The sequence below is a fragment of the Microcaecilia unicolor genome, chromosome 6 (assembly GCF_901765095.1).
Source record: "Microcaecilia unicolor chromosome 6, aMicUni1.1, whole genome shotgun sequence".
Lineage (NCBI taxonomy): Eukaryota > Metazoa > Chordata > Amphibia > Gymnophiona > Siphonopidae > Microcaecilia > Microcaecilia unicolor.
The window spans coordinates 167,239,631-167,253,174 of NC_044036.1; the positions used below are offsets into that span (position 1 = coordinate 167,239,631).

The 13,544-nt window shown below is 47.7% G+C and overlaps 1 protein-coding gene across 1 annotated transcript in view; it reads right to left on the minus strand.

Annotated features, from left to right (window-relative positions):
• The window catches only part of ISY1 (ISY1 splicing factor homolog), a 56,050-nt gene that overhangs the window by 30,650 nt on the left and 11,856 nt on the right, over nt 1-13,544 (minus strand). Inside the window, exons 5-6 of the mRNA XM_030206052.1 lie at nt 11,248-11,290; nt 5,382-5,494 (exon numbers count right to left, since the gene is read on the minus strand). Of these exons, the coding sequence (XP_030061912.1) occupies nt 5,382-5,494; nt 11,248-11,290 (156 nt within the window). The remainder of the gene's footprint in view (nt 1-5,381; nt 5,495-11,247; nt 11,291-13,544) is intronic.

The window sequence follows — 13,544 nt, forward strand, 5'->3', positions numbered from 1 at the left end:
CTCCGGGGTCACCAGAGGCATTCCTGCAGACAACTTGTCTGTCTGCGTCCACCAGCTCAGCGCCTTGCGCACTGCTGGGTCCAAGGGAAGGCGCACAGCATAATCCTCCGACATCGGAGTCCAGCGCAGCAGCAGAGATTGTTGTAGTGGTCTCATATGAGCCCTGGCCCAGGGCACTACTTCCATCGTGGCCGTCATAGAGCCCAACAGCTGCACGTAGTCCCAAGCCCGAATAGGAGAGGCTACTAGGAACTAGTCCACCTGAGCCTGAAACTTGACAATCCGATTGTCTGGCAGGAACACTCTGCCCACTTGGGTGTCGAATCGAACTCCCAGATACTCCAGGGACTGAGTCGGGCGCAGCTGGCTTTACTCCCAGTTGATGATCCACCCCAGGGAGCTCAAAAGAGCAACCACCCGGTTCACAGCTTTGCCGCACTCTGCATAAGAGGGGGCTTGGATCAACCAGTCGTCCAGATAAGGATGGACTTGAACTCCTTCCTTCCTCAGGAAGGCCGCGATGACCACCATTACTTTGGAGAAGGTCCGCGGAGCAGTAGCCAACCCGAACGGGAGGGCTCTGAACTGGAAGTGTCGGCCCAGTACTGCAAACGCAGAAAGCGTTGATGAGGAGGCCAGATGGGAATATGCAAGTACGCTTCCTTGATGTCCAAGGATGCCAGGAACTCTCCTGCCTTCACTGCCGCTATAACAGAGCGGAGGGTCTCCATGCGAAAGTGCCGAACTTTCAAGGCCCGATTGACCCCTTTGAGGTCGAGGATAGGCCGTACAGAACCTCCTTTCTTTGGTATCACAAAGAAAAAGGAGTAACATCCCTTGCCAAGCTGATTTTCTGGCACCGGAACGACCGCCCCCAGGCGGATCAGATTGTTCAAGGTCTGCTGCACTACCACAGCTTTGACCGGAGACTTGCAGGGAGAGAGTACAAACCCGTCTTTTAAGGGTCGGCAGAACTCTAGCTTGTAGCCGTCTCTGATGACTTCCAGCACCCAAGCATCTGAAGTTATTGTGGTCCACTCGCCCATAAACGAGGACAGCCGTCCTCCAATCTGCACTGGGGCGTGGACCAAGGCCCCGTCATTGGGTACGAGACCCTGGGGGAGGACCGGAGGGAGCACCTCCGGGACGGCGGTCTCTGCGAAAGGAATGCTGCTTGGGGGAGAAGTTCCTCTTGAAGGAAGAGGGGGCAGAGGAGCCCGACCTGCCCGGGCGGTACCGACGGGCTTCCTGAAACCGTCCTCTGGAGGTACCAGGGCGAGTACTAGCCCGAGCCCTGACCTCTGGTAACTTCTTGCCCTTAGACGTGCCGAGATCGGTCACGATTTTGTCCAGCTCGACCCCAAAGAGCAGCTTGCCTTTAAAAGGCAATCTAGCCAGGCGGGATTTAGAGGCGTGGTCAGCAGACCCAATGTTTCAGCCAAAGCCACCGCCGCGCAGAGATTGTCTGAGCCATGCCTTTCGCTGAGGCCCTCAAGACATCATACAGCAAGTCTGCCAAATAGGCTAAGCCCGATTCCAGGGCCGGCCAATCAGCCCTCAAGGAAAGATCCGAGGGGAAAGCCCGCTGCACCATAGTCAGGCACGCCATGGCCACATAGGAGCCGCAAATTGAGGCCTGCAAACTTAAAGCAGCTGCCTCAAAGGACGACCTTAAGGCCGCCTCCAATCTTCTGTCTTGGGCGTCCTTTAGGGCCGTGCCACCTTCCACCGGCAACGCCGTTTTCTTAGTCACCGCAGTGATTAAAGAATCCACGGTAGGCCACAGATAGGCCTCACGTTCACTTTCAGTCAAAGGATAGAGGCGGGACATAGCCCTAGCCACTTTAAGGCTCGCTTCCGGGACATCCCATTGAGCCGCAATTAAGGTGTGCATGGCATCATGCACGTGGAAGGTTCTAGGCGGGCGCTTCGTCCCCAGCATAATGGCAGAGCCAACAGGGGCTGAGGGAGAGATGTCCTCCGGAGAGGAAATCTTCAAAGTGTCCATGGCCTGTACCAACAGGTTGGACAAATCCTCTGAGCTAAAAAGCCGTGCTGCAGAGGGGTCATCCGCTCCATCCGAGCGGGGATCCGTCTCCTCCAAGGAATCCGCAAAGGACCGTTGGGAGACCTCAGATACGCTGCCCTCATCTACATCGGAGGAGACAAAGTCCTCCAAGGCCTGGGAATCAACCCGAGGGCGTTTACCTCTGGGAACCTCAACCTCTTAACCAGACGAGGGAGCAGGGGCAGCGTTTTGCATAAGGAAGGCCTAATGCAGCAGCAAAACAAACTCGGGGGAGAAACCCCCCAGACTGTGTACTTCCGCAGCCTGGGCAACAGCCCTAGACGCACCCTCAACCGGCGCTCGCAAGAGCGGGGGAGAGACATGCTGCGCATCCAAAATGGCGTCCGGCGCGACACTCCGCGAAGGAGCCGCGCGGGAAGAACGGCGCTTAACTTTAGCTGCTTTGTGCCGTCGCCCAAATTAAGGGCGTTCATGGCATTAATGTCTCCAACCTCAAGGGCGGCCCAAGAAGAAGCCGTCCGAGCCGCGTGGCCGGCCAAGATGGCGGAGGCGAGGAGCGGGGGATGGGCGTTTATGGCGGGAAAAATCGCCACGCCGGAGGAAGGACCGGGACATTCATCGGCCACGAAACTGTCACCCAACAAGGGCGAATCAGGCTTTAAGACCCCCGCATCCCCTCTAGAAGCGCTCAAGCGATCCGGGGAGCGACTCTTTACGCCCTCGCCCTCCGACGCCATATGCCACGTGGAGATAAATCGGGGAACCCCCTGCCCGCTATAAAAAGGTAAAAATTACCTGCTGTCCGCTCCGAGCTGTAACGACCTGGTGTCCCAGTGAGTAGCTGCAATAAACGTTTAAATAAACGTCGAAATAAACGCCTTTAAGGACGTTCAAAATTTTTTTTTTTTTTTTAACGGAGCCAGCGGGAGGGGGGAGAAAAGGAGGGACCTGGCACCACCAGGTTTGCACTTGCTCAAAAGAGCCCTCAACCCCAGGCACTCAACAAAACCTAAAAATTAGGCTTGGAGGCCTAGCCAGAGCTGCTGCTGTGTGCGACCACCACCTGCTGAGATAGAGAACATACTGAGGAGTTTCCGGCAGCACATGACCACATATAGGGAGGCAAAAGTTTGCTCTCTATCTCCACCTGCTGGTAGATGGACACAACCCACCAGTCTATGGATTGATCAGCTTGATGATATGGAAGCACAGTCTGACAGTTTGTGGAACTCTTTCATGACTTCCATATGTCTAATGAGGACTCTACATACATCGAAAAGCTTCAAGAGTACTTAGCCCCTTTGTCCTCTCGGTGAAAAGATGGAAGCTCCACAGAATGGTTGAGATAAAATGCTGATTATCACTTTCGAAAGGAAGCGTATGCAAGGAGACCCCCATCTCTAAAACCCAAGAGAACCTGAAGCTCTGAAACCCTAACTGCTGATGCAACAGCTACCAAGAACGCTATCTTCAGCGCAAAACCTTCATAAGTACATAAATATTGCCATACTGGGACAGACAATGTCTATCAGAGAAGGGCGACAAAAATGATAACGGGGATGGGACGACTTCCCTATGAGGGAAAGCTAAAGTGGCTAGGGCTCTTCAGCTTGGAGAAAAGACGGCTGAGAAGGAGATATGATAGATGTCTATAAAATAATGAGTAGAGTGGAACGGGTAGTCGTGAATTGCTTGTTTACTCGGTTCCAAAAATTCTAGGACTAGGGGGCACGCAATGAACTTACAAAGTAGCAAATTTAAAACGAATCTGAGAAAATATTTCTTCACTCAACGTGTAATTAAACTCTGGAATTCATTGTCAGAGAATGTAGTAAAAGCAGTTAGCTTAGCGGGGTTTAAAAAAGGTTTTGATGGCTTCCTAAAGGCAAATTCCATAGACCATTATTAAAATGGACTTGGGTGAAAATCCACTGCTTATTTCTAGGATAAGCAGCATAAAATGTATTGTACCGTTTTGGGATCTCTCCAGGTACTTGTAACCTAGATTGGCCTCTGTTGGAAACAGGATGCTAGGTTTGATGGACCTTCAGGCTGTCCCAGTATGGCAATATTTATGTACCCTGTACAGATTAGTCAGCAAATTGTTTTGTCATTCCCCTTTTTAATCCCATGTTTTTTTCAGCTTTCCCCAAAAGCTTCCCTTATGCATGGTATCAACTTAGTGGCAGATGTCCACAAAATTCATGAAAACGTTCTGAGATTACTGTAGCATGACCTTTCTACTATTAAAGGCCATTTTTACTACTTATTCTTCGTCTTGTTGTTATGATGTGAGTTTAATTGTCAGAATTATTGAAATATGTAGCAGAATTATTGATTTTGCTGGATCAGGTACCAATATAAAAATATAGCTTTTAAAGACTTATTGGGACAGAATCATTATAAACTAGTCTGGCTTTCATCCATGTCCCTCTTACCCCCTTTGGAAGCTACCTGTTAATCACACTACTCCTCTGTTTCTGTGCTCCCCCCCCCCCCCCGTAGCGGATCCAGCTTCTCCACTTTTGTGGTTGTTTTTGGCCTTCCTTCCCTGAAGCCATATTTAGTGATCCTAGCCCAAATTGCTCTAAAATTACCTTCTCTCTCAGCATTTTCCAGGTGTTTTAAATCATAATGCTGTGAAAGCTTATCGGTCTGTCTGTATGTGATAGCAGGAGGTTTCTCATCTTCTAGTCATTCTGGTGCTCTCGTTATCCTCCCTGATGTCACTGAATGTTATATCACTTTTGCCAACATCTCTTGTAGCAATTTAGCATAAAAACCCATTAGATCTTTGCTGCTGAACTAGATGAACACATCAATTTGTTTTCTTCACCCACCTTAGTCAAATCTGTTATAGTGACTCACTTTACATCTCCTTCTCTCTCAACACAATGCCAGAGTATTCTCACAGGCCTCTACCCCCTGATATTCATGTGTGTGTAAAGTGGTGTCGAAACAGCAGCATTTCTTTAATTTTATTTTTATGAAGTTTCACAAATTGTACAAGTAGATCACACGATTGAAAAAATAAGGTTGAAAAATAATTAAAGAAAATAAAGGAAAAAAATCAACTAACGTTCATTAATATATAATTAAGAAAAATTTAAACCTCAACCTTATTCTTAGCAGAAACATGCTGGTTCAGATCTAATGTTTGCAGCACCAAAAAACCCCCCACACCAAATAGCTCCAGAATTCAACAGGCTTCCATTATCTCTTAATCATCTCATATAGTCTTCACTATTGACCCCTCCATTTGTGACGTATAGCTGTGCACTTAGATGGTTTTACAATACAGCAGCTTAAGTAGTCAGAATATATTTAAAGAACAATAAGATCATCTACTTACTGCATAATCAGGCCCTCCAAGCTCCTTTATTCGCACTTCCCAGTGCCCCTTCTCTCTTAGAAGTTTGTTAATTTCATCATTTAAGTCACGAATCTTGAATTCACCTAAACCAGCTTCAAAATAAAATTAAAATAAATTAAGGGGTGGATTAAATCACACATAAATTAGGTCTGTGCCTACAGTCCCCAAATTTTAAAGGAGGGGGAGATCTATTAGATGTGCTAATTCAGCAGTTCCTAATCAATGTGCTCAGGCATGCCAGAGGATCTTTGCCCCAGCAAGCCTGCTGCCACTCAGCAGAGTGTAGGAGATCAGCCAGAGCCACCACAGCCAAAGGAAGTCTATCATGTCTGCACTCCTGTGCATTACCCTCCACCAGTCAGAGTCAGCATTTCTTATCTGCTGCTGCCACCATCTCCTCTGCAGTCTGACCACCTGTGACCACAGTTATTAAAGAAATCCATCACCAACAGGCGGCAACAGGAGGTAGGAAATGCTTTTCAACTCCTGTCTTCTGGTGAAGGAACGGTAAAGGTTATAATGCTAGGGTGATGTGATTATACCAGAGTGTTGGAGGACTGGGACAATGACACAATTAACTGTAGAAGCTAAAATACTGATGGTGCTCACATATTTGTGTAAGCATCCTTTAAGTCCAGAGAGCATAGCCAATTGTTTTCCTGAATCATGGGGAGAAGGGTGCCCAGGGAAAACATCCTCAACTTTTCTTTGACCAGCAATTTGTTCAGGGCCCTTAGGTCTAGGATGGGACGCATCCTCCCTCTTTTCTGGGGCACAAGGAAATACCTGGAATAGAATCCCAGCCCTTCTTTCCCTGGTAGAATGGATTCAACTGCATGGGCCTTTAGAAGGGCAGAGAGTTCTTCTGCAAGTACCTGCTTGTACTGAGGGCTGAAGTGAAACGCTCTCGGTGGGCAATTTGGTGGTCGTTGATGCCAATGAAGGGCATAACTGAGACGGACTATTTGGAGAACCCACTGTCAGAGGTTACAAGAGGCCACCTGACCGGCAAGTTGTCCAGGATGGTTACCTGTACTGAGGCTATGCTCTGCTGGAGTCAGTCAAAAGCTCATTCCTGGCTTTAGCAGGTGAGTTGGTTGGGCCTAGGGCGCACACTGTTGATGAGAACAAGCATGCTGAGGCTGGCGAGAAGGAATGTATCTATGTCTGAGAGTAGTAAGGACCCCTCTTTGACTTGCCCAAAAACCTCCTAGATGAGGAGGAAGATGTAGAAGACATCCAGCGTGAGAGTGTCAATGGTCTCAGTGTGTTTCTTGATGAGGTCAGTTACCTCCTCCACCTTGTTTCCAAAAAGGTTAGCTCCCCAGCAATTGGCATCCGCCAACATCTGCTGGACCACAGGGTCCAAGTCAGAGACACGCAGTCGTGAGAGTCTGCACATCGCTATACTCTGGGCAGAGATCCTGGACACCACTTCAAAAGGTGTTCTTTTAGGAGCGCCTATAAAACTTCCTACACGCCTTCTGATGCTTGACCAACTGGCAAAATGATTAGGCCTGATTCTGTGGGAAAGAATCCACCAAATCAGACATACTGCCCACCAAGCTCTGCAAGTACAGATTAATGTAGAGCTGGTAAGACTGAATACAGGAGACGCGCATAGAGGCCCGAAACCCCAAAAGAATCCAGAGTTCTAGCTTCTCTGCCAGAGGGTGCCAAAGCATCTAGAATGCCTGGATCTTTTGAGCATGGAACCCACCACCAGAGAAACAAGTGGCAACTAAGGCTTGTCAAACCCTGGGGAACTCTGGATCCAATACATGGTGTCTATCTTCTTGGGCAGGACAGGGACCGACAGAGGGGTCTCTCAGTTCTTCACCTAAACATTTTTCACAATCCGGTGAAGAGGAATTGTCACAGCCTCTCCAGGAGGAGAATCATAGTGCAGGACCTCGAACACCTCAACTCTGGGCTGATCTTTCATCTCCAAACAAATGGGAATGGCAGCCGCCATCTCCCGCACAAAACCTGGGAAGGAAAGGCACTCTGGTGAACACTTCCTCCTTTCCTCTGGAGGGAAGGAGTCAGATGAGATGCCATAGATTTCCTCCTCTGAGAAGTACTGTGGATCCTCAGACTCTAATGAATGCTCCTCATTGGTGTCAGGGAAAAACTCCTCATGGGAGGGCCAAGACCGAGCCTGCCTCGAAACAGAGGAGTCATGTCCTCAAGAAGGGTGTCGAAGAATGGGCTCCAGGCTCAATTCCAGCGAAGCTTCCTTCACCGAAGTCGAGGGGGTGTCCACATGTATAGCTGCCGACACCAGCATCAGAGACCTTACTGCAGGCTGACAGCCTTTTGGCGCAGCAGGAAGAGGCATGGCTGGTGCGAGCACCGCAGATTCCAATGCACACTGATGTAAAAATCAAGCTAACAGCTCAGGGAGCATGGCCCAGATGCACTCATCGAGAGAAGCCATTGGGAAAGGCTGGGGTGCCAATTCAGAGATAGACTGCTGAACTGCCGGGGTGAGATGGATGCCCGGTCCTGGCTGTGATGAGACCCGTGCACCGGCACCTCCTGTATGGAGGGGGCGCGGTCCTCCCAGCACCAACACTTCAAAGGGACCAAATCCCTCTGTGCTCCTGAGCTCCCGACAACTTGCATTGAAGGGGATCGATGCCAATGCTTCCTGGCCTTCGCCTGATGCTGGTCATCGATGCTCCTCGGTGCCGAGAACAACATCGAATCCTCACATCACCTCGGTGGCAAGCCCAATGCTAACTGGTCCTAGGGGCCCTGCACAGCAGAAGCAAGTGGAGACCACTTAATGTGTGTTCACGCCCAGTTGTCTGAGCTCAGCCATACAGACTGATGCACCCGATGCAACTCCCAATGTCAATGTCAATACTGATGCCAAGGTTTTGGACCAGGCTCCAAAAGTCTTTTCCCTTTGAGCCACTCTGGCTAGCTGGGTTCTTTTCTTCATATAAAGGCAAAGAACACAGCTGGAAGGGGTATGTTCAGGCCCCAAACACTGAAGACACCAAGAATGAATGTCTTTGCCAGAGATGGTCCTATTGCACCAGCTACAGCGCTTAAAGCCACTGGGAACGTTCGATGACATGGAAGAGAAAACAGCCAGGCCAAATCAAATAGCTTGATGGTGACTGAAAAAAGGGCATTCAGCAGAAAAAACGAGGGAGAAATACTTGAATGGAGCTCAGGTCTAAGAGGGCCTATTGAGCACACTAAAATGAAAGGAAACCTAAAAGCGGGGAAAAATAAACTAAAACTATAAGTGAAGGGAGAAGGACCTTTCCAAAGAAAGAAGAACAAAAGTCAGGCAAAAAACCTTGAAGGAAAGGCAAAAAAAAAAAAAGCAAAAATCAAAAAAGTACGCTCATGCACCAAATGCCTTGAGGAGAATGGGACAATCACACTCTCTCCTCACTGCAGATGAGAAGAGACTGGTGGTCCTGCACTCTTGTGGCAGATGGGAAGGCATTCGTGCATGCACAGTTGAGACGCTGCATGTGCTCTTAAAGTTCTAGTAGCTTGTTTAAGCTCGACACCGGGCAACGTGGATGTCATCCACATGTGAAAACATGGCCTGCTTGTCCTCGGAGAAATACAGATATACAAACATACATTTCAGCCTTTATCCAGTTATATGATTTATAAGTTATTATTTCATTTTCCTCAATCTTTAATGAAAGCATTTGAGCTTGTATTTCAAGAAGTGGCCCATAAGCCATTGCCAGCCGAAGAATGAAGTCAAATACAGAATGCTTCAAGTCAAGCAACTCTTCAGAGTCAGAATGCATTAAACACTTCTGTCCTCAAGAATTCTTCCTATTATTTTTGCTAGTGGAAAGATTCTAACATCACAAGTAATTTTATCAAGCTTACATAATCTGATGCTATTGCCTTGCTGAAAAACAAAAATGAAAAGCAATTAGCTGTCCCCTTTTCAGGACAGCTCAGCATTTGTAGCCAGCTTCAAAGAAGGAACAAACATTAACAGTCAGTCTTTGCTAGTGTGTCCAAACCCCCTTGTCCAACAAACCAAATACTTATTTTCATAGTGGTGCTGAACATACACAATGGTGTACAGTGTTGATTAGTATTTATGTACAATACATCCCTATCCCAAAGAGCTCACAGTCTAAGTGGGTACCTGAAACAGTAAAAGGATGGTTAGTGGCACAAATTGGATTTGAAACCTGGCTCCCCTGGTTTCCAGCCCATTGTTCCAAGCTAGGGGTTCTCTAGCTAGTTCTCGAGACACACCTAGCCAGTCAGATTTTCAAGATATCCATAATAAATATGCATGAGATAGATTTGCATGTGAATATGCCAAACGAATCTCACTGAATTCTTTGATTGGGTAACTGGAGAATTGAATCATCGACGTGCTATAGACGTAATCTACTTAGATTTTTAGCAAAGCTTTTGACACGGTTCATCACAGGAGGCTCTTAAATAAACTAGATGGGCTGAAGATAGGTCCCGAAGTGGTGAACTGGATTAGGAACTGGTTGACGGACAGACGACAGAGGGTGGTGGTAAATGGAGTTCGCTCGGAGGAGGGAAAGGTGAGTAGCGGAGTGCCTCAGGGATCGGTGCTGGGGCCGATTCTGTTCAATATATTTGTGAGTGACATTGCCGAAGGGTTTGAAGGTAAAGTTTGCCTATTTGCGGCTGATACTAAGATTTGCAACAGAGTGGACGCCCGGGAGGGAGTGGAAAGCATGAAAAGGGATCTGAGGAAGCTAGAAGAATGGTCTGAGGTTTGGCAATTAAAATTCAATGCGAAGAAATGCAAAGTGATGAATTTAGGGAGTAGAAACCCACGAGAGACGTATGTGTTAGGCGGGGAGAGTCTGATAGGTACTGAGGGGGAGAGGGATCTTGGGTGATAGTATCCGAGGATCTGAAGGCGACGAAACAGTGTGACAAGGCGGTGGCCGTAGCGAGAAGGTTGCTAGGCTGTATAGAGAGAGGTGTGATCAGCAGAAGAAAGGAAGTGTTGATGCCCCTGTACAAGTCGTTGGTGAGGCCCCACCTGGAGTATTATGTTCAGTTTTGGAGGCCGTACCTTGCGAAGGATGTTAAAAAAATGGAAGCGGTGCAAAGAAAAGCTACGAGAATGGTATGGGATTTGCGTTCCAAGACGTATGACCAAAGACTTGCTGACCTGAACATGTATACCCTGGAGGAAAGGAGGAACAGGGGTGATATGAATCAGACGTTCAAATACTTGAAAGGTATTAATCCGCAAAAAAATCTTTTCCGGAGATGGGAAGGCAGTAGAACGAGAGGACATGAAATGAGATTGAAGGGGGGCAGACTCAAAAAAGATGTCAGGAAGTATTTTTTCACAGAGAGGGTGGTGGATGCTTGGAATGCCCTCCCGTGGGAGGTGGTGGAGATGAAAACGGTAACGGAATTCAAACATGCGTGGGATATGCATAAAGGAATCCTGTGCAGCAGGAATGGATCCTCAGAAGCTTAGCTGAAATTGGGTGGCGGAGCAGGTGGGGGGAAGAGGGGTTGGTGGTTGGGAGGCTAGGATAGGGGAGGGCAGACTTATACGGTCTGTACCAGAGTCGGTGATGGGAGACGGGACTGGTGGTTGGGAGGCGGGAAATACTGCTGGGCAGACTTATACGGTCTGTGCCCTGAAAAAGACAGGTACAAATTCAAGATATGAGTTTATCTTGGGCAGACTAGATGGACCATGCAGGTCTTTTTCTGCCGTCATCTACTATGTTACTATGTTATCCTGAAAACTTGACTGGCTAAGAGTGTCTCGAGGACCAGGTTAAGAACCCCTGCTCTAAGCAGATGGCCACTTCCTCTCCATAATCAATTAGCTCACCATTTTGAATCTGTGCCACTTTCTTTGAAATTTCACCAATGATCTGTTAAAAAAAAGAAAAAGAAAAAGAATGAACTTGCATTCTCTGGAAGTAAGTAGAGCCTATTTTATGTTTCAAATCATTTTTATTAAACCACAAATGAAAAACATTCGACATCTAATAAGAAACAGTAATTGTAACTATACAAAAAATATCCCAATCCCAACCTCCCATCCCTTCCCCCCCTTTCCCTCCCCTTAACGTCCAACTCAAAGCCAAAACAGTCTCAACTTGATCAAATGTTCAGCAGCCGACATCTCCCTACTGGAGACACAGAGGGGCATTTTCGAAAGGGACATCCAAGTTGCGATTTGGATGTCCTTGCAAAATGGCGAAATCCAGGGGCAAGGAAACCCATATTTTCTAAATAAGATGGATGTCCAGCTTTCGTTTCGAAAATACTGTCATAGACGTCCAAATCCTTAAATTTGGACATCCCTAGATTTGGTCGTCCCTAGACATGGACGTTTCTGACTTTCGGCAATTTTCAAAATCAAAGACATCCATGTCAAAAACGACCAAATGCAAGCCATTTGGTTGTGGGAGGAGCCATCATTTGTAGTGCACTGGCCCCACTGACATGCCAGGACACCAACTGGGCACCCTAGGGGGCACTGCAGTGGACTTCATAAATTGCTCCCAGGAACATAGCTCCCTTACCTTGTGTGCTGAGCCCCCAAAACCCACTACCCACAACTGTACATCACTACTATAGCCCTTACGGGTGAAGGGGGGCACCTATATACGGGTACAGTGGGTTTGTGGTGGATTTTGGAGAGCTCACTGTTTCCTCCACAAATGTAAAAGGTGGGGGGGTATGGGCCTGGGTCTGCCTGTCTGAAGTGCCCTGCAGTACCCACTAAAACTGACCCTGGGACCTGCATGCGCTGTCATGGACCAGAGTATGACATCTGAGGCTGGCACGACATATTTTAAAAGATCTTTTTTGACGGTGGAAGGGGGTTAGTGACCACTGGGGGAGTAACGGGAGGTCATCCCGATTCTCTCCAGTGGTCATCTAGTCATTTCCAGCACCTTTTTGTGCCTTAGTCGTAAGAAAAACTGGTCCGGGTGAAAACGTCCAAGTGTTCGTCAGGGACGTCCCTTTTTTTCCGATTATGGGTCAAGGACGTCCAAGTGTTAGGCACACCCAAGTCCCGCCTTCGCTACGCCTCCGACACGCCCCCTTGAACTTGGCCGTCCTTGCAACTGAGTGCAGTTGGAGACGTCCTAAATCGGGTTTCGATTATACCAATTTGAATGTCCCTGGGAGAAGGACGTCCATCTTCCGATTTATGTCGAAAGATGGGCATCCTTCTCTTTTGAAAATGAGCCCAACAGTCACCCAAAATGGGGACCATATATGCAATGAAACTGTAGGCCAGTAGTTCAGAAAACATCTAACTACCAGCCACTCCATTCTCATTAGCACAAGCATTTGGCCATGCCATTGTTATAGGGAAGGGCCACATGCTGAAAGCCTCTCCAATAAAATTACTCTTTTGGCCATGATGGTAGCTCGTGACACAAATTTCCCGAAACTACGAGGAACTGGTGGACCCAGGCGCGGTCAGCCAAATAGAAGCATGGGATCATAATGCCAACCAGCCACCCAAAGCTGCAAAACCCAGGTCGAGGCCTTTCCAAAAAGCAGTTATCAAAGGGCAAGACTAAAACATGTGTCCTAACACAACTTCCACTCCATGACATTTCAAGTTGGAATAAGTAGAAGACAATCCCATATGAAAAGCTCACCTTAGGGACACATACAATTGCAGGGCAAACTTATATTCGTGTTCCCAGTGAGGTGATACCACTGACTGCCCACGGAGTGACATAACACGAGCCCTGAAGTGTTGGATGGATACAGAGATGCCCAGGTCTGCATTCCAAAGGGTGGCCAAACGGGCAAAATTAAGTTCTGGTATAGTATCTCCAATGAGATGATGGTGAAAGGAGAGGGGCACTTTTTGTTGTGCTCATAAGGTATACACTGTGGAGAGTTCCCCTTGAACACCCTCGGCTAAGTCTGTCCAGGGCAAGCTGTTGACATAGAGGGGAATTTTCGAAATAAACGTCTAAATCAGAATTTGGACATTTTACAAAGATGTCCAAATTCCAAACAGGAAAGAATGTCATTTTCAAAAAAGATGGACGCCTATCTTTTGTGTTCGAAAACACTATGGACGTCCTACGATTTGGATGTCCTTTTTTTGGTCCATTTTCAAACAAAAGACGTCCAAATGCAAGACGTCCA